Source organism: Apis florea, unplaced genomic scaffold (assembly GCF_048593485.1).
Source record: "Apis florea isolate Af1SG1 unplaced genomic scaffold, ASM4859348v1 contig_2272_pilon, whole genome shotgun sequence".
Classification (NCBI taxonomy): Eukaryota; Metazoa; Arthropoda; class Insecta; order Hymenoptera; family Apidae; genus Apis; species Apis florea.
In genome coordinates, this window is record NW_028256549.1 from 6,020,558 (window position 1) to 6,042,961 (window position 22,404).

The following is a 22,404-nucleotide window of genomic DNA, read 5'->3' on the forward strand; positions in this document are numbered from 1 at the left end:
TCCTCGTTTTATTTACGTTTAAGAAGGTTATCAAGTAACAAGAGTCTCTGGAATGTAATTATAATATTTATGAGTGCAAAGGGTTGAAAAGTTAGACTGATTTGGAATTTCGTTAATTTTCTATTCTTAGATTTCTTTGAGTGGGATTTAGCGAGGGAAACAAGTATAAGTTGCGTTGCGTTGATTCGTTTTCGAACAAGGAACCAGGGAGAAATTTGTAAAAAGAGATTTTCCTTTTCTTCTCTTTCAGTCTTCTTCAGTTTGTAAAGTAATTTTTATCTTCTGTAGACTCTAGACACGATTGAAACGAGCATCTGGAACTTTCCACTTTGTTATCGAATTCCACGATAAAATGTACTTTTAACAATCCTGTCCAATTACGTCATAAATGTATCATAAAAATCGGCTTTGCAGGGTGGTTAGAGCACAATTTTCTTATAACATCGTCAAATAGAAAGTATAATAATGGCAGTAAAGTCAACTAACAGTTGAACCACACTTGCTTCAATAATTCATATTATCGAAAAATTTGTATCCGAGTTGATTGAATTTTTCCATTATATATGTTTTATTAATTGAAAGAAATTCGTTATTTCTTCCAACGCAAAATTGTTTTCGTTTGAGAAACGAATGATGATTTTGTCGTATCATTAAACGCATCTAATCCATCTTCATCGATGTAAATCGTATAAATTAAATAATCTTTTATTAAATGCCCTTTTCGATCGGCCAATTCGATCGTCGAATGTCCGCGTCATCTCTGGATCTCGACATCACAGTTTCTGGAAAACTGAGCTCTAAACGTTATTTAACCTTTCCACTCGTTCGCGCCTGCAGCTTTTCCGCGATAACAATCCGCGACGATAGATGTTGTCGAATAATAATTGTTATTAGATTACACATCCTGATTTTATCCTGATTTCGAATCGATCGATTTAATGCGAACAGGCCTTCGCGATTGTTGTGTTTGCGTATGTGTATGTGTATCGCCTCTTACACGTTTGGAATAATTAACGAGTGATAGCGATCTTAAGTATAATGTGGCTACACTTTTTATCTACGATACCTTTACGATTCTTGAAATTTTAAAAATGGCACATCGAACGCACCGTTTTGCTTCGTGCCATTTTTGTCGAAATGCGTTGTTTTCAGGAAATTTATCATTGTATAAAACATATATAAAGAAAGGAAAAGGAATAAGTTTGAAACTATTTCCATCAACTTTGTTGCGATATGTTGTAATGAAGATGAGATGAAGAAATATTCTTCTAAATGAAAATCGTATTCAACATGAAATACGTAAATAAACTTTCAATAGGATACGGTAAATAGATTGATACGAAATATTCGATAATATTTTTTTCGTTGTTGCACGTGTGTGATCTTAAAAGTCATTGCTCAAATAGTTGAAAATGGAAAAAGTTTAAAGAAATCTATCTGATCTCAACTTTCTTCATCCACTTTGGAAGAAAAGAGCTTAAAATAAATTATAATTTAGAAAAAAACCTGAAGCAATTCCATTTACGAATTTCATTCGAACTTTCTTCTTTTGAAAAAAAAAAAAAAAAAAAAAACTAAGAACAAACAAATTTAAAGAAACCCGAAGCAATTCCATCCATTTTAAAATTTCATACAAACCCTAACTTTTGAAAAAAGACTGAGAAAAAACAAATTTAAAGAAACCAGAAGCAATTCCGTCTATTTTCAAATTTCATCCAAACTTTAACTTTTGAAAAAAAGACTGAGAGCAAACAAATTTAAATAAACTCGAAGCAATTCCATCCATTTGCAAATTTCAACTTTCTTCTTTTGAAAGAAGAACTAAGAACAAACAAATTTTAAGAAATCCGAAGCAATTCCATCCATTTGCAAATTTTATCCAAACTTTCTTCTTTAAAAAAAAAAAAAAAAAAACTAAGAACAAACAAATTTAAAGAAACCCGAAGCAATTCCATCCATTTTCAAATTTCATACAAACCCTAACTTTTGAAAAAAGACTGAGAACAAACAAATTTAAAGAAACCCGAAGCAATTCCATCCATTTTCAAATTTCATACAAACCCTAACTTTTGAAAAAAGACTGAGAACAAACAAATTTAAATAAACTCGAAGCAATTCCATCCATTTGCAAATTTCAACTTTCTTCTTTTGAAAGAAGAACTAAGAACAAACAAATTTTATCCAAGAAATTTCATCCAAACTTTCTTCTTTAAAAAAAAAAAAAACTAAGAAGAAACAAATTTAAAGAAACCCGAAGCAATTCCATCCGAAAATCTCTCTCGTCCCAATCCAATTCTCTCCTTCTCCTCTCCGCTCCTTTCGGGGGGAAAGGAAGAAGAGAGGAGAAAAAGAAGAGAGAGGAGAAAGAATCGTGGGTTAATCGGCGACGCGTGCACGATCGCGTTCCCCGGATACAAAAAGCCGAAGCAGATTCAGTTCACGGGCTATCGATCGATCGCGGAGTCGCATCGCCACGCGAATGCATGAAATGTTAACTGGGTCTTTAAGTCGCACGCACGTTCGCGAGCCTCTCGAGCGAGAAGGTCGCTCGGATAGTGGCGGCTTAATGGCCGCATCACGTATGCACAAGCTTGCTTAAATAAGACGCGTTTTCCACGTGCCCGGCCGACCGTTCCTCCGCGATCTCCGCTTTTAAACTCGTATCCTTGATGGATCCCGCGTTGCCTTGGCCGGCTGTAAACAATGCTCTGACCACGATCCAATGGATGATTGTCAGTCGATACGAGGATGATGATCGATCGCGTTGAAAATTATAGCGCGCTTTTTCTTTTTCTTTCTTTTTTTTTTTTTTTCTGGTTCGTTCTTGACGAGTTGTAGAGAATTGCGATTTAAAATTTTTCGAACGATTCGAATTAAATTTTTTTGATTTATTCGTATATTTTACTTAAGAGGATTAATTGTTTTAATAGTCGGTAAATGACAAGTATTTCTTTATTCTCTTCCAATTCGTCGAATGTTTGATCGAATTAACCAACCTTCAAATTTTCATTCAATTCGATTTGACGTAGAGAATCCAAGAAAATCTCAATTAAATCTCGAGATTATAATTATTATCCAATTTTCAAATTTCTTCGTTGAATTTGCCGTGACGAAAAAAGTTCGAAACAAAATCAATTAAAAGTTCCAATCTCGAGATTACAATCGAGCCGTACAATACCACCAGTAAATAATTTAAATCATATTTAATTAAATTATCCAATCCCAAAATTCTTCCTCTTATGAAATCCCAATTAAAGGTAAAATCTCCAACCGTCACAGATGACAACTCCGAACTCTCCATTTAATTCAATAATTACTCACCAATCGCGTGTATGCAATATTAAGAGACAGAGAAGGAGAGAAAAAATTCCAATTAAAAGTTAAATCTCGAAATTATAATCTTCGACAATATTAATCACGGCTGCGTAATCCGATTCGAGGCTGAGCTCGCAAAAAAAAAAAAAGGGAAAAAAATGAAATCGAATTCGATCGAGGTCGGAAGGTAGTTCGGGATAAACGCTAGCCCGAGAGAGAGAGAGAGAGAGAGAATCGAGCGATTTATCGTCCCGAGGTTTCCGGGCAAAAGTATTCCGGCCGACTTCCGGCAGACGTGGGTATCGGTCGATCGACATGACTCTTTCGAGGTGGAATACTCAATTACCCGAAGCGGACTTCTAGGTAGCCAGCGGCTCGTGCAGTTCGTGCTCGTTTCGTTTCTCTTTACTTTCTTTCCCTTCTCTTTTTTCTCCCTTTCTTTCCTTCCTTCTCTTTCTTACTTTTCTCCCTACATATCCTTTTATTTCCTGCGCGGCGATGACGTCCTTTGAAAATTAATCGCTAACTCTAACGAGTTATGGGGTTTTCGAGATGGCGCTGTTGATGTCTGGTGAATTTTTCGTCCCTAGCTTTCGGCTGGTTCTTTCTTTTTTCTTTTATCGAATGTTGTACACGAATGAATCGCCATTTAGGGATGTTGATAGAATGTTTTTTACATTTCGTGAATACGAATTTTACGTAAATAAATTTTATTTCTCGATACAAACGATTTCGATTCGATTGGAAAAATAAATCGACGGTTATCGGTTATCATTAAATTAATAGTATCAACGAAACGAACATTTGGAACACGGTTTAAACCAGTGTGCGATCCACTCGATCCAATTTCGTTGGCGCGCGCGTGGTGGTAGCATAAATCACGGGAATAATTTCATCTCGTAGCCAGGAAGTGACATTGAGTAATTCATGTGTGTTTCTCGCCTCTGTGTGTTCCAGGGCCCGACATACCGGGCTTTCTCCTCCAGCCATTCAGGAAGCCGAAGAGAATAAGGACGGCCTTCAGCCCCAGTCAGTTGCTGAAGCTGGAGCACGCGTTCGAGAAAAATCACTACGTCGTCGGCGCGGAGAGGAAGCAGCTGGCGCAGGCGCTCTCGTTGACGGAAACGCAGGTAACATCCTCCATCTATTCGATAATAGGATCAACCCTTAGAGTTCCAACCCTTATATCGATAACCGATCAACAACCTCTTACAATCATTCGTTTGAGTCAAAATTAATGTAATTTTTAAGGGGATATTTGTGCTGGAAATATTTGATTTTGCTCTGGATATTCTATCCCTTTTTCCACTCAAATTCATTTAATTACACTTGGTATTATTCAGTGTGTTGCAAGTATATGGTATAAATTGGATAATTCGTAAATTTAATCATATGTTTATTTCCATTGATATCTGGTATCAAAGGATTAATTATTTTTTGAACATGAACAAGTACAGCGAAACTGTACTGTTGAAGCAACGTTTTAAATAAATTATTTCATAAAGTTATTCAAATTTTTCTGTATATTTTATCCAAGATAGAATAAGATAGAGATTCGACTCGCAATTATTTAAAAATAATTTCCATCCAGATGTAAAACTTATAACTCGAATATAAATATAGAGAGAAAGATTAGAAGAGGCATGTATGATCAGATAAAAATTTATTATCATAATTAAAATTATAATTTGTTTTCATCCTTGACAAACGAAATATGAGTATCCAGATTCGATAAACGAAAAAAAAAAAAAAAGAAAAAAATAATATAAAATTTGATGTAATTTCATGGCGTGCAGTCTTGATCAGATCGAACAATTAAATTTGATCAAAGATTAGTAAGTTAACAGCGTGGAAATAGTACACGATGATGGCCTGATGATTAATATCGAACTCGTCTGTGAACAATTATTTCCGTCAAAACGATTTGCAAAAATCGCATTGGTGTGCCATGCTTCGTGGATAATTACTCGATAATTAGAACGATAATTACAACGCAAAGTGCGAATCTGGCATCAAATTACCTTGTTTAACGAGAATAGATGTCCAATTATCTGTAAACAAGACTTCACACAGCTTGTCTAATTCGTGCATCCCGAATTTGCTTAATACTAATTTGCAACTGAGAATTTTGAAGCGAGAAATGGATACTTTTATTTGTAACAATTTCGAGTTTAATATAAAAATAAGCAACAAAGTATAGCGAAGGAAAGAAAGTTGGAAAACTTCTTGAATTGATTCTTTCGACAAGTAAATCTTTTTAAAAATATCCCCATGATCGCAACTTATTTTGCGTTTATAATTTTTACTTTTTGACAAATTTTTCATTCGTCAAACGAAAAAGGCAAAAAAAAAAAAAAAAAGAAAAAAGAGAAAAGAGAAATCAAAAAGCTTATATAATAAAAATTTTATCGTTCGTTAATAAATTTGGATATAAATTAATTTTTTAAAACAAAATTTCTATTTATTCCTCACAATATATCTATTTTATTATCCATTATTTAACAACGGTATATACTATTAAGTAAACATCAATCATGCAATATTCCAGCGTAAAAGTAAAAATTTCAAAGAAAGTAGTAAATTTCGCGAAATAGCCAACAACTCTGTAGAACATCCTCAAAATGAGATTTCAAGTTAAACGACCAATAATCCAAGATTTTATCACCCGAAGAATCGAAACTGCAATACCAAAATCTCGCCTTGAGGTAATAACCTAGAAGCTCCAACGAGTATCCTAACAAGGTGACCATAAATCTTCAAACCTCCATTTTCGATCCCTATCTCACCACCTAACCTCCCCACTTAAATCAATCCTCACCTTGCAACCCGCTCACAACACCGTCGAAACCGCATTTCCAGTTTCGCAAATCAACGCCCCACCACCCCATAATTCCCAAAAACTATCCACCAACCAGCCCTAAGAAACAGCTTTTAACCAATTTTTTCCATCGTTCCATTATTACCTGTCTGTCTCTCTGACAGGCTCGAATGTGGGGGTCCAGCTGTAACGAGAGGTTTGATATGCTAATGGCCGACCATTGGGTGGTGACTTTCGATTGTTGTTCGCGTTGTTTCTGGACGATCCAGATGCGTTATCCGCGCATATATCACACGGGCGTTACGTATTCCATGGGCGTATTCCGAGTCCAAATAAAAAAGAGAGGGGAGGGGGGAAGGAGGAGAGAGAGAGAGGGGGAGGGAGGGGGGGAGCAAGGGGAGACAAGGGTGAATTAAGCTGGGAGAATGGAGGAGCGCACGGCTCGACGCCATCTTGGCGTCGCGAAAACAGGCTTTCGCTCTTCCCGTATCCTTGTATCCTCGAGGATTGCCTTCTTCTTCTTCTTCTTCTTCTGTTAAGGGTGATTCGTTCGTTAATAGGGAAAATTTGTACCTTCTTCGCACGAATAAATTTCCGATAGTTTGGATTATAATTGGATTTTGGTAACGAACGAGGGTGGTTCAGAACAGGCTTTCGCTCTTTCGATCGTTCTCGTGCAAAATTTGCACTTTGCTCGTGAATAAATTATTTCGAATAAATTTGTTTGTTCTCGAGCTCGTTTTTAATCGAGGTTTAAATTCGATATCGCAGATTTTTATCTTACACTTGTCTTGTAACAATCACTCGTGGAAATTTGCAACGAGAATTTTGAATTTTGAAACATAAATATTCGAATTTCAAATGTATCGAATTGATTAGGTCAGGTTGGGATATTTCAATATAGAAGGAAGAGAAATGAAATTTCAACTGGGATAAAAATTCCTCTACTTCTCGAGTGAAGAGTTACGAAAGGATATTTGTACAAGCGAGGAAGTACGATAGCATCATTAAGGTTATGTTTGGAATGCAATTAGCGTGGAGCGATACAAGTTCAAGCAGCGTTTAGTGACCCTTTAAACACCGCTATAGTTGGTTGTTGCATGTTGCGCCTTTGGCTCGATCTCGTTAATTAAACTTCTTATGGGGGCTCGCGCGATAAGATTTAAATCGGTTTATTCGCAATTCGTCGAGTGGACGAATTTTTCGAGACGACGAGTTTCTTTCACTCGCGGTGAATTTTATCTCGATTCGAAAGGAGAATAGGAAGAAGGATTAGTGATAATTAACCGTGCGTTTTGCGTAACGTTTGCACACGATACAATGTCGAATGTTAATCATCAGGTTATATTTATTTATCTGATTCATCAAAGAGGAAAATAATAGATATGTAAGCAGATTGAGAAACCTGATTGCCGGATTAGAGTCTCTATCACCGATCTTGGAATAAAAATTCATATTCAACGTGTGCGTTGTTTCCTTTTTTTCCTTCTTCTTTTCTTTTTTTTTTTTTTTTTATAATTGTACAAAGAATAAAGGAAACAGGATAATAAATCGAAATCGAAGGGTAAATTAAATTAAAATATCGTCGAAATTGTCGCCATTATCGTTGTTCTCGATGTAACTGTTCGATTCCCACTCGACGATAACCTGGGCGAATCAATATCGAGTTCGAAATTTGAAATTGGAGAACCGTCAAAAGCACGTATCGTGCGCGAAAATAGTTTTCCGGGGCGGACGTTTAATGTATCGCAATCTAACCGTTAATACCGTAATTATCCTGTCGAAACAGTGCCTCTAAAACGACGTTAACTCGATAGCCATTAGTCACCGAGATCACGTTGTCATCGTGCACTCGCCAAAAAGTAATAAACCCCAAGGCTCCGTTCGTTAATTCATTAAACACTGGGGACTTTCAACGCCGAAGGCTCGGTCGTGAAACTCCTAACGATCCTTCTCAAATGCTTCGGCGTAGTCTTCCCGTGCCGACGAAATAATTAGGAATTAACGAACCCTCGGGCGTGACTGGTAAATCAAAACGACGTTTCGCAAGTTTTTGAACGAGCAACACACAATCACTCACCTCTTGTGTCTTTTCGCGCGCGCGATAAATTTTTTTTCCTTTTTTCTTTCCTCTTTCTTTTCTTTTCTTTTCTTTTTTTTTTCTTTCTTTCTTTCTTTCTTTCTTTCTTTTTTCCTTTCGCCCGACCGATAACAATTAACAAGTATTTCCATACACGACAAAAAACACTCACGAGTTGTTGTTGTTGTTGTTGTTGTTGCATTGTACAAATTTTCACGCACGGCTTAATACCTTCTTTTTTCCTTCCTCCTTCCTTTTCTCTTCCTTTTTTTTTTGTTTTTTCGTTCGGCTAATTACGAGGGGGATAATCGCGCTTAATTAGAAGCCTAATGAGGGGACACTGGGTCGCGTGTAACGCATGCTCCGCTTTATGAATCTTAACAAGCGCGAGAACAAGCCGCTCGCTCGCCCGCCGCTTTCAAGCGCACGCGATTCGCCCCTCGAGAGTGTGTGTGTGTGTGTGTGTGTTTTCGTACCACGTGGTAATTACACGTTATTTAATTGCATTGCTCCTCTTGATCCTCTTTGAAGACGTTTGAAGACGTTTGATGATGTTTGAACGGCGGATTTATTCATTTTATTATACACTTTTTTCGAAAGTGTCGGATAGATGGACTGGAAAATTCGAATTCGACAATCACGAATGTAAACGAGACATATTCGAATTATTCGTGCTGTTTAGGGGCGGGTTTGAAGACGTTTGAAGATGTTTGAACGAGTGTGTTTGTGTGTGTGTTTTCGTACCACGTGGTAATTACACGTTATTTAATTGCATTGCTCCTCTTGATCCTCTTTGAAGACGTTTGATGATGTTTGAACGGCGGATTTATTCATTTTATTATACACTTTTTTCGAAAGTGTCGGATAGATGGATTGGAAAATTCGAATTCGACAATCACGAATGTAAACGAGACATATTCGAATTATTCGTGCTGTTTAGGGGCGGGTTTGAAGACGTTTGAAGATGTTTGAACGGCAAATGAACGGGACAAATGCCACTCCTTCCCTCTTTCAATCTTCCTTTTCACAAAATTTAAAAAAACAATAAAAATCGTCCGCTTTTAAATAATGCGCGATTAAAATTTCGAAGATCGAAAGACCACTTTTCCCATAAATCTGCCGCCGTATCTATATCACGTATCGCGTCGTACGCGATGTTTGCGAAAGGAAAAAAATTAGAAACGCGCAATTAACTCGATAGTTTATAATCGCAACCGGCAATCCTATCTCGATTCGTTAATTAAAACTGTCTGATAATTTTCGTATGCGCTGCATTCGTAATATCCCGAGGTGTTGCACGCTGATTTTACAACCGTCGATTTGTTATTATAATATAAACGGTGCAAGTTTACAAGCGCGCGATTCTTGTGTGCACCGATGCCTGATCCTTATCGAGTATATCTCGTTTTAAATTTGCTCGAAACTGGGATACAAAATGGCGGGATCCATTGATGAAGGTGAACGAAACGAGGCGAAATTTTCTTCGACAAATGGATTTATTGTTCTGCCGGCATTCTGTGTATTCTGCTGCTTGTTTTTAAACTTTTACATCGTGAGGAGAGGAGGTGTTATCTCTACGAGTAATTAAGTTCTCATTACCGATACCATTACATACGTGGAAAGGGGGAATTGAAGTTAACAAAGCGAGGAAGAACGCGGCGATTACAATACAGAGATTTTGAGAAATTATTATATAATGATTAATTTTATCTCTATCCTTGATAAATATTCCTTTATGAATTTACCTTTAAATAAACGAAAGAAAAATTAATTACCTATTAATTAATTAACAGAACAAACAATATTCGCCAAGCGGAATAATTGATCTTCATTCGAGGCAGTTTCAAGAATTCAATGTTCAAAAATTATCTATCCAACTTCGTACCTCGACGAGAATTTTTTCCTTTTTATGTTATTCGAGAAGAAGAATCGAAATGTTGGAACTTCTTTTCTTATTACAATTTTATGCACAATCCTTCTCTCGAGTTGAAAAGAAAAGGGTTGATTGTTCGATCTCCCCGAGAAAAGCGCTCGTCCTACGCGCCGACGGAGAATTCTCGTTGCAATTAGCGTGCCAACGCCCCCTCGTTGCGCAATTAAAATCGAACGAGAGAAACGGATCGCGCTTGAACGAGCAGGGACGAAGGAGGGAAGAGAGATCGTGGAGATAGGAGGAACAGGTGGATGGTGTTGCTCGGATCCGTTGGCATCTCGGTGTCGATCGGTTCTGAAATTCGTGTTGCCAAAGTGTGAATTGCCGGATGGTGTAATCGCGATAGATTTCAGACGGATATTTTGATAAGATAGGCGATCGAGTCGCGTGATATTTGATAGAATAGTAGCGGAAGAGTCGAGGGAAAGGATCGAGGATGGTTCAATGACATTAAAGTGTCTCTGAAATTAATTATGTAATTTTTAAAATTGGAAAGTTGATTTGGAATAAAGATTTTTCGGAAACGAGAGATTTTGAAAGCAAGCCGCGAAACTTGTCTGCAAATTTTGAGAAATTGCCGTTAACCGAGCAACAAGAAGAACCGAACGGAGCATCATTACTTTATAACGTGCAATTAATCACACCTCTTCGTTTCCATCTTCAGCCGAGAATTCTATCTTCGACCGTTGTTTATTCAACGCGTGTGTCCATTCTTTTCGATTTATTGGGGAAAGTAACTCGGCGGTTACTCGAGCGTGGATCGCCTCTAACGATACATTACACGCTCGAGCAGCGGCCTCGAATCGTCAACATTGTAGCGGGTATTAATCATGGAAGGTGGACCGTTGATCGAAATCCGGAGAGGTTTCGATGATTAATCGTGTTCCGGCGGCCACGTAATCAATTAGAGTCGTCAGGTTTGGTATCAATTTTAAAAGGAGGGAGGGAGGGAGGGATGATCTCGCATCATTAATCCTATTTCTCGAAACGCATGCCGGCAATCTTTCGATAAGTTTTATTGTTATTGATCGGTCCTTTATTCGGCTCGTTTGACTTTAAAAATTTTTTAAATTTTATCAAGTATTTCGATACTTGAGTAATTACGTTCAACGAAACGAAACGTTTTTTTTGCGTTTTTTTTCCCAATACCGAAGCTAAATTCATTAAACTCATCTCACTCACTTTAGGAAATTTAGATGAGCAAGCGTATCTGTGTCGAAAACTATCCTTTCCTCGTGAATGAAGAAAACCGTTGGAAGATCGGTGTTAATTAACAGCGCAAAAAACCGATCCGTCAGTTGTTTGCAAACCAGAATATTAACTGTCCATACAAAGCTGCATTAACGAGCAGCTTAATGGAAAAACTAACAAGTAGACGGCCAACAGATTCGTATCCAAGATATACGACACACACACACACACACACACACATATACGAGCGCATAAAGAAATGATATCGATGCCTCTCGTGCTCAAACAGAATTAAGCTCGATTCTCAATGATTAATAGCGCGAAGCGTTTAGTAAGAAACGGATTACCGACCGAAGGTAACCGGCGACGAAAGAAACAAACGGAGGAAAAGCGGAGAAAAAAAAAAAAAGAAATCAAGATCGATATCTCGAACGTCAACGGTTAACACTTACAATTAGCCAGGCAAAGAGATCAACAGTTGGTAACGTGTTAATAAATCACACGGGCGATTCGTGTTAAAAGCAAGAAGGGGAAAAAGAATCTCTAGTTACATGTATTATGGGGCCAGAGATTGAGAGAGAAAGTAGAGAGAGAATGGCCGATCGTCTTCGATTATTGCACGCGCGAAATCGACCTTTTTCTTTCGCATAATCTCTCTCTCTCTCTCTCTCTCTCTCTCTCTCTCTCTCTCTCTTTCTCTCCACAGTGTGTTACAACTCGTAATTAACGAGGCGTACGCAGGGAGGAAAGAAGGTCAGCGGTAAATCAAACATTTGTCGTCGCGGTCGTTTCGTGTACCTGTCCGCCGAGTTTACAAAATAATCGGTTTGCAACGTGGTTACCACCGGTTCAAGCCGGGTTCGTAAATCATCCGGTTAATTGCCGCTTATCAGCGTAACGATAGAAACGTCTTTTCGCGGGTGAAGGAGAAGGCCAAGGGAGGCGGAGATCGCGAAGGACAATGGGGGAGGATGTGGACACGGCGATGCGGGTACGCCTTAACCTGTTAGGGGCCCGTGTTGCATTAAGGCTACGTTACATCTGCCAATTTTCTTCTCTTCTTTTTTTTTTTTTTTAATCGATTCACGTTGTTCCAATTTTCGCGTTGTATTTATCGTGACTGGTATGATCGATCAATCTGGTTGACGTTCACTTTGTGAATCAATTTATTATAATAACGATTATTTAAATTGCTCGTGTAAAATCGTTTTGCAATTTATAAGTTATTCATTCATATGCTTTATATTTTACAATTACCTTCCTCAAACTCGTAATCGAAAATTGGAATCGCTTATTTACGCTTATTAATCTTCGTGTTTAAGGTGAGGGCAAAGTGTGCGACAATGATATTATTTATCCTATCAAAATTTAACTTCCACTCGAATCTTTATCACTCGTTAGATACTCTTTTTCCAAACGATATCGATGTTTATATCAATTTCTCGTAATTTGATCTAAGTAAAACTGATCGATGAGAACTAACGTGAAAGAAAACAGGATTTGCCATTAACGTTTCTCGAAAAGAATAATCGTAACGGGATGGCCAGCGGCGTTTGTAACTAGACCAAACTTGCCGGTGTTTTAGCGTTAACGAATGGCAGCGCCGCCACGGGGCCAGCCGCGCATGCGCGTTGGAGGCTAAACGTCTCGCGGGCAAAATAAACGCGGCACGGCCATACATTCTCGACGCGAAATACGCGGTGATATTTACTGCAACGTTATTAGCATGCCGGACTGTATATTACCGCGTAATTTGCATCGGGTTTCAGTTGGCCAAGAACGCGATTCCGCGTCGTTAACAACCTTATAATCTCCCGTGCACACCATCCTTCCCAATTTTTTCGTAGTTCGACCTGCTCGTAATGCCGGGTCCACATGGACGCGAGAACATTGTCCGGATGGCCGCCTCGGGCGTTTCACTCTCCGTCCATTTTGCGTTTCGCGCCGGTCGCGAGGGGAGAAACGGTTCCAAATACATTGCGAACACCTCCAGGCTATGAGTCTGAGGATGTCTAATCAAATTCGGCTGTTGAACAGTGGTGCAAATTGGAGCTGATAACAGGTTTACTCGCTTTAGGGTTTTTTCCTTTTTTCATCTTTTCTTCTTCTTCTTCTTCTTCTTTTCTTCTTTGGGTCCAACCATGACGATACAACAACATACAAAGTAAACATTATCTCTATATTGCTGATATCAATTTATAAACTAAACTCGTATCGCAATTGTGTAATATTTTTCATTCTTCGTTCTTCATCATTTTGTTCGTAAAGAATTAATATTTTTCTAACGTAGAATTTTCTGTATATGAATATATTAGGATATATTTTTCGAGGTACAGATAAAATTTTTTTTACAGGAAAAGTAGCTGTATAAATTTCTTTTAAACGTGTTGCATTTAGTTACAATTATTTTTAACGTAGAATTCAAGGACTTACACGCGCTTTGTCTCTTTTTTTACGAATAATATATTCGTATATAATTTTATAGTCATTGATTGGACAAAAATAATAAATAAGAACTCAAAAAAGATAAATTTGTCTTGGGTAACTAGCCGATGTCTTGTTTGTTTAATAGTAGTCGCCATTAAACATCTCAGGCGACAAGATTGTTGCTTCGGATTACGTGCACGCAATTATTCCAAGAAATTCTCTCTATTTAAAACATTCTCGGTTAATGTTTCAAATGCTTGGTGAGAGACACTCGGTTGAGAAACAATGTCACAAGCGATGGTGAACTGGTTGAATGTAAAACAGCGGGTTAGGTGGAAAACAATGAAATATCAGGCCACAACGTTGATATATCGCTTTGCAACTCGGTCACGTATGAAGTACTGGATCAAACTGAAAGAAAAAACGAATCTAATTGATCAAACCATCAGGTGTACTGGCGCGCGAACGCGAGAGGGATTCATCAGTAACCCAAGAAAGTACACACTTGTTGCCGCGTTGAATCGCGTGGTAATTTGCAATTCAATCTTTTGCCAACCGCTCGTTCCTATGATATCTTACAAATACTTGGCTAAATTAATTCCTAAATTCGAAATTACCGGCTCCATAAAAATGTAAATAAGGATCTTCTTCTTTTCTTTTTACTCAAGAATCGTGGGATTCTTATCGAGCCCCCGCCGGCGTCCACTTGTGCGTTCATTAATCATCATGCGGCAGGTTAGGGATCCCTAGATTCACCGCAAATATCCCTAGCGACCCCTACCACGCTCCTCCTCGCGCTCCTACTTAAAACATTCGAACGAGGGTGAAAATCGTTGCAATTAACCGCGAAATAAAAGCTTTCATCGCGATCATTTAATCGGAATCAAACTTTCGCTTTCGCTCATCGAACAATCGATGCTTCCGCTTAACATTTACACTCTCGATATCGATATCGAAATATCGTCGTGGAAAGAAAAACGAACACGGATTAAAAAACATAGCCAAACCTTCTTCAAACTCCCTCTCCCTCTCCCCCCCCCCCTTTTCCAAGAATTTCCAAATCCGAGTTAACGAGTTCCATCGAAACTCGGATAGTTCGAAGTAATGGCTACGGTTGCTTGGCGTTAATCTGAAATAATAATTAACGGGTGGAGGGGAGGGGACGTCGAATCAGTCGCATAATTGCGCCAGGAAGAGGAGGCCACGTTCACATACAATATCGGATGACAGCGCATTCGCAATGCTTTATTCTTAGTCCGGCGACGACACGCCTCATTATGCATAGAGAATCCGCACGCGGCCTGCATAATATGCAAAACTTCTTTCCATTACCGTCCAACCGGGCAACGTAACACACGACACGGGCAAAAGGGGTATATGTTATATATATATATATAGCGAGAGTATTCGCAGGGAATAATAGCCGGTTGATATTATATCGGTTGCACCGTTCTCTCTCTTTTCTTCTCTCGCCCTCATCTCGTTCCCCTTCCGTTTCACGATTTTCATTCCAAAGCAGGAACGCGGAATTTCGAGAATCGAACGGTACAAGAGTGATTCATCGGTCCGCGTAGAGAATCATGCATGAATCCCGCGGTTATTTTTCCCGGTTTCCTGTTTCTTGGCCGGGGTTCAGGATTTCGGGATCCTTCGATTTCGTGTGTTGCCCGTTTCGAGCGATTCGTGTCGATTGCGTGGGTGTAGGATGTATGGGTGTACTTGTTACTCTAGGAGATATTTTTATTCGAAGTTTGTACAGAATGTGGAAACAGATGATGGAATGATTTTTGTTTATAATTAATTATTCGATAGTTCTATTCGAAGTCAGGTTGTAAGATAATTAGGATCAGATAGGATGATAGTTTGAGAAATGAATATTTAAGAATTGGAATTGTGATTCAATATTCGTGATTCTCTACGAAAATAATATAGATTAAGAAAGAAGTTTCTTTTGGCGTAGAGGAAAATTAAAATGAATTAATTTTTTAATCCTCTTTAGAGGAGGAGGAAGAAGAAGAAGGAGAAGAAGAAAGAGTTAGCTCTATTTTTTAACTCTGTCCACAATTTCCTTTCTCCTTCCCTCTAATCAAATTTCCCTTTCCATCTCTTTTACCTCTTTTTCTTCCGTCGTGAAGAAAAAAAGTCCTAGATATAATTTTTTTACGTAGAGAGCAAATTTTCAAAGTAAATCCACGTATCCACATTTACATTTTCCTCTTAAAATCCAATTCCTTCTAATTTTTCTTTTTTTTATCTCTCGTTTTCTCTTTCAACTCGTCGTCAACGTCGATCCCAACTTCGAAAACTCGACTCAAAATTCAATCAATCGTTGTCGATGAAGAAAAAAAAAAAAAAAAGAATAAGAAACAATTTAAGTTTCAAATCCTAATCGAGCAAACTACAACTCATTTATCATGATATTATCCAATCATCGAGTGTAGTACAGAATATATCAAGATTTCTCCATAAAGCGTTACACCTTTACGACCCTCTTATCGTTTACCTCGTGAAAACAATATTATGCTAACTAGATGGGAAATAAGGGGTGCCTGTCTTGTTTCTACGCTTGGCGAGCAACGCCTGTTCGAGAGAGGGAGCCATGAACAATGGGTAATTAAAACGGCGAAATTTGCGTGAAGAATCTTCTCTCTTTCCCTCCTTGTCTTCCATTCGCGATCGTTGACATGCATCCTTGGTGTAATATATACGCGATAGGAAAAGAATAATCGTTTCAATTAAACTGCATGATAGTTTGGATGTCATGGCAGCTGTTAAAGGGAAGAATTAATGAATCTCTTGTTGTAGAGTTTTTCTTTTTTTTTTTCTGGCTGAGAATCTTGTTTGATTTGACGTTTAAAGGATTTTGAATTCAAATCAAGATTATTTGTAGTGCTGTTTTGCAAAGTGACAAGATTTAGGGAATTTTTCTCACCTGTACATCCAAAGCATTCCAATATAATTTCAAACAAGAAATTCATTTTATAAATTCTTCCTCAACGAGAAATTTAAAATTATCTTTCAATTCCATTTGTGTATTCATTCCCCAAATCCAACATCAAAACAATTTAAAAGTATTTTTTTTAACCCTTAATTTTCAATTTTTAATTTTTCTTTCAAATATCTCATCATGGTATCCTTCCAACCCCACTTATGCATTTCTTTCTTTTTATTTTCCCATCCTTTCGATATAAACTTCATTAACATCAATTCTTCCAACTCCGCCTGTTTTAAATTCCTTCCACCACAATTTAAAAAAAGACGAACTTCCTTCTCAAAAAAAGAATCCAAATCCAAAAATTTTCACGAACACCCCCCATACTTATCATCGCGCCGATCCCTCCAATCACTCCACCTGTCTCCAATTCTCCGAAGCATTCCAACAATAATTTCAAAAAAGAGACGAAAAAGAGAAAAAGATAAAAAAATAAAAATCCTCTCCTTTCCGAGAGGGAAATTCTCGAAACGCTCCTCCAAACGATCGGCTCGGCTCAAAGGAAGGCCCCTGCGAAAAGGAAGCGAGACGATATTCCCGATCCGAACGATCGGCGTAAACGATAGGCGCGGTGGCAGTGGCGAGGCGAGCCGATTCCTCTTTCCTTACTCTCGGCTCTCCCCTTGCCGCACGAGGAGAGGGGAGAGATAGGAGGGGAGGGAGGGAGAGGCGTTTGGTTTTCTCGTCACGATTCCGGCATGTCACTGTCGTGTGTCGTCGAGTTTGTGCGCATACTGTCGGCCTCGGCTCGCGCAGGAACCGATCCCCGAGATCGGTCGAAGAAATCGTTACACTTTAGGGGACTGCGGAGCTCGACCAGACCCGGGATGGAAGTGTTTCTTTTGGGATCCCGCTTGCCTTTCTCGACTAACACTCTGTTTAGAGAAATGTTGACAGCTTTGTTACAAATATACGCACTAGTTCTGCCCTCCCCCTTCCCCCCTCTTTTTTTTCTCCCTTTAAATAATTTAATTCGTTTAATGTTTTGCTTTGCTTCTTTTTTTCCCTGCTGAGGCGAGGATTATTTTGTATGTTGTATGTCTCTTCGAATTCAATTTGGATCTCTCTTCCGATCTTCCATTTTATTTATGATTTTGACGTTGTAAGAGACGTAATGTTTTTCACGTGTTAGTGAAGAAGATAAAAAAAAAAAAAGAAGAATTCCAAGGAAACGATTAGTCGAACAATTAAGTCATTTTGAGCAAGCAATGCTCGTTTCTTGTTTGAAAATTATAATCCCTCGTTTGATAAAAAGAAAAGAGAAGAAAATTTCATCGTCACACCGATAAAATACAAGTCACATTAAACAAGGCTACCAACTTATAATACTAACGCACCTTCATCCAGTATTTTTTCTTTTTTACTAGCCTTTCGAACACAAACGAAAAAATCAATCGTACAGGGATGAAACAATGATTACTGTTTGACACACGCACTATTGTCCAAACTTGAAGTATTTGATCAATCTTTCCATATATATATATATTGATTCCACGTCTCCACCGTGCACGCGTGTCGTTAATCCACGCAGGTGTCGCCGACACTCTTTCGAAACGTGACGCTTCCTATTCCGTTAACAAAATATCATTCCCTTTTTTAATCCTGCTGGAAATCCGGCGGAAAAAATCCTGGACCGTTAGTAAATACATTGCGACGGGCGAGAAGTGTGTTCGATTGATGAAATTGGCAGCCCTGCTTCGTGTCAATATGGCCGCCGATTTCGTTTCGATCGAACCTAACCTCGCGCCGCGTTTAATCTTTATCGCGATTCAAAGATTCTAATTCAAATTATTAATTAGAATTAGAATTATTATCTTCTTCCTCCTTTTACAAATGATCCAACAATTAGCAACCAATTCTTCCAATTCCTCTCAGATCTTCTTCGATTCCAAAAACTCGAGACGAAAGTCGGATTAAATTCTGTGCAAACGTTTGTTGGTCGAATGAAAAAAAAAAAAAAAAGAAAAAAAAAGGGAAGGTAACGCGCGGATGAAGGGCGCATCCCTGGGCGAAATTGCCACCCTGCCCCTGGCGGGGAGATCACGCTCAATTTCGCCCTGACAAAACACTCGCGCTTGACGACAATTGAAAAATAATATCGCAGGGTTTATTTAGCCGTGGCGCGCGATCGGCGGCGGGGCGTGGATCGTCGCGACGCGTCGGACGCCCGGGGATTAAAAATAATGTTTCGAGCGTGACTGGCCAGTCCCTAGGGGATTACCGGCGTGGGCAGCAGCCATTGGCCCGCGCGGATTTGATTTGGCCGGGGAAAAACGACAATGTCTGTTTTTTCTTTCGCCACCCCTCTCTCTTCCTCGTTTAATCCACCTCTCGTTTCTCGATCGAGAAAGAAGAGCATTTTTTTCGGGGGTTTGGAAATGGATATTTTCGGGTGGAAACGTTGGAAGAGAGGGGAGGAGGGATCGATTTGAATATTTAACTGGCGAGTCTGGGACGATTTCCGGTCTCAGGAAATTGGAGGGAGAGGCAGATTTGATTGTAGTTTTTTTTTTTTTTTCTTTTTATGCGTACAAAATTTCAAACACGAACACTAAGTTTTCGAATAAATTAATAATACAAGTACAACAAATAATGCAAGTGACAAATAGCGAGTTCTTTTTTTTTTTTTTTTGGATTTGATTTTGAATCAATTTGGTGGTTGTTCGATTGCGGCGATTCGAAGGGAGTGAAATTAAGCGTGAACGTAATTTATTTCATTCAATGAAATACGAAAGTTTCAAGCTTGTCCTCTCTATACGTTTGAAGCAGAAATTAAAATTTTATAATTTTTTTTATTTCAAATTCTAGAAAGTAGGTGTAAGATTTAAACTACTTCCACGATTGTTAATAAAATACCAATTTCTCGTAATTGTTTGAAAGATAATAAGATTTTACTTTAAACTTTCACAAAGTGTTGATACATTCTCATTGAATTCATTGGGGCTTCGTTCTGTAAATTCCTTCAAAGTGTCAAGTTTTAATTATAATAAAAGGATGGCGAGGATTGCGTTTCCGTGCCGTGACGAGGAGAAAATGGGGAATGGCAATCACGGCAGATATTAATTTCCATTAAGGAACATCCAATTTCCAAGGTGGATAGTAAAAAGAGTCGATAATTATATTTAACAGCGGACGTAAAGGACTCTGATAGATTAGACCTCGAAACCTTCGATTTTCCTATATTCTTCTTCTCTTCCCTCCCCCTCCCTCCTTTTTTTTCGCACGACACGACCATCGTTCTATAACGATACGAGATCGACTGGATATCGACGTAATTAGAATACCAATTATCAGATGGGTTTAATCGAAAACCGTGATTACCATCTTCCGCGACACTCCAATTTGAAACTACTTACTCAATTTTCTTCGAAGAGACTATTATCATATTCATTTTATCGGGTAAAAATTTTATATCGTATCGAAAAAAAAAAAAAAAAAAAGGAAATCGAAATTACAAAATCATTCGAAAACACAAATTTCACAGGAGGGGAAAGAAAACAACTAATTGTTCGAACTAACTGACTTGAATAATTCATATAAAAATTCATTTAAAATACTCGATCAAAAATTCAAATATTTCGTCTAATTCAATTTTAATTGTCAAAAAAACTAGATATTCCAAAAGTTTCCAAAAAAAACCTTCAAACTACTCTATGAATTGATTTAACTGTAAATTCTAAATCTAAAATCCGAAAATTAATTAAAAATTCTCATTTCAAAAAGGAAGAAATTCAACGAATGATTTATTTATTTTATTCAAATCTCAAGATTGAAAATCCAAAAAACAATCGATAATTTAAAATTCTTGAACCTTTGTCTATTCCTATTAAAACTTCGACCGGCTAAAAAATTTCAAAAAGAAATACTCCATGAACCATGATTCAAAACCTATCCTCTTTGCTTCCCAGAAAAATCCCAAAAGAGATCGATCAATCGAAAACCAATCTTCTCGAGGCAAGAAAAAAAAAAAAAAAAAAAAGAAAAGAAGAAAAATCCAAAAAACAATCGATAATATAAAATTCTCTCTGAAACCATTACCTACTACTCCTGAACCTACTCGACCAACAAACCAAAAAAGAAGAAAAAGAGAAACCTAAAAAACACTCGACCTAAAGCATCACGACGCGTGAAAGAAGGACGAGCACCCCCCTGGATGCACCTCCCCTCCGTTCCTCTCTAAACCCCAGTCGCCGCCCAATCGCCATGTTCTCGCCACCTAAGATCCGCGGGACGCCAATTACGCCCATGCGGTTGGTCGCCATCAATCAGCGAAATTTCCGAAACGCAAATATGGTCAGACAGTCGGTGCCTCGCGACTCCTTTCAAGGAGACGTGGAAGACGTTCCACGAACCAGCCTCCGCTCCGGCGCACAGTCCTCGCACACCTGCACACTGTCCTCTCTCGTCCTCTTCCCCATAGAGGAGAAATGCGCGCCATATCCACTTTTATCCCTTTTCGCGTATAAGGTGTTCACCTGTCACTTAGCGCAGCGTCCCGGGAGCAGCTTCAATTACGGCTCTCCCTCGAGCGCGTGCACACGGCTTCGTTATCCGACTGGCCGATCCTCGCGGATTGTTATTAGCCGTAATCCGCGCGGTAATTCGATCGAGGGATGGAAGGTCGTGTTATTCGATCGGTTGTCCAGATCCGCCGCCGCGCAACCGACTCGGTTTGAGCACAGTTGGAGAAGGTTTGATCCTTGGGCGAGAAAGAAAACCTATCTTTTTAATTAGTTTCCATCCAGTTACGTGTTGTTCATTCATTACGGTAATAGGTTACTAATAGCTCGATTGGCACAGAATATTGGCAACAATTGATGCGCACCGCCAATTTAATTTTTCCAACGATAAATCGTCTCGATTCGGTTCCCTGCCATTCCCCTTCAACTACTAGAGTAACGCGAACAATTAGCAGGAGGAATTAACGGCCGGGTGTGTAAGTTGGCAAGACAAGGAAGGGGGAGGATTTCACGTGTACGTGTAATACACACGGACAGAGCTTCTATTCGACCTCTCCCTCTCTGTAGCACCCAGGGGAACCTTTCGAGGATTGTGGCACTTAACGGATGATTAAGAGGGCAAATAGAGAATCGCGTTGGCCGCTCCCACCCCCTGGTCGCCCCCCCCACAGGACACCCTCCTCGGTGTGTCGTACGTTTAATCGAGTTACCCCCCATTTCGTAATCGCCCTACGTCCCCGAGGCGTTGCCGTGGCGACCACGGCCGCTCCTGAAACCCGATTGGCGGATCTTCACGCACGCGGAAACACCCGGCCACCCCTTTCTACGTGGCCTATTCCCCAGGATCAGCTCGAACGTTCTCTCCTCTTTCGAGACCACCACCATCCTCCACCCCCAACTCGATTTACACTCGGTTTAACCTGGCTGTCTCCTCTCCCCTCCTACGAGTCGAGTCGCTTCATCGACTGCTGCTATTTTGCCGGGGGTTGTAGTTCGTAAAAATCGCATAAAAGATGTTCCAACAAGCTTGGACGAGGATTTATGCGATTTGGAGGGGTCCGCGATACGAAAGTCTTGGATCTCGTTCGATGCCGTTCGAATTTTTATTTTTAGAATTTCGACGAGAATCGAGAATGGAATTTCAACGCTGGCATTTTTGTGCATACAATTTCGTGGGAAGTTTCGTGT

The 22,404-nt window shown here is 39.1% G+C and overlaps 1 protein-coding gene across 1 annotated transcript in view; it reads left to right on the top strand.

Annotated features, from left to right (window-relative positions):
- The window catches only part of LOC100869792 (uncharacterized), a 46,060-nt gene that overhangs the window by 18,620 nt on the left and 5,036 nt on the right, over positions 1 to 22,404 (top strand). The window contains exon 2 of the mRNA XM_012490037.3: positions 4,273 to 4,445. Within this exon, the coding sequence (XP_012345491.1) occupies positions 4,273 to 4,445 (173 nt within the window). The remainder of the gene's footprint in view (positions 1 to 4,272; positions 4,446 to 22,404) is intronic.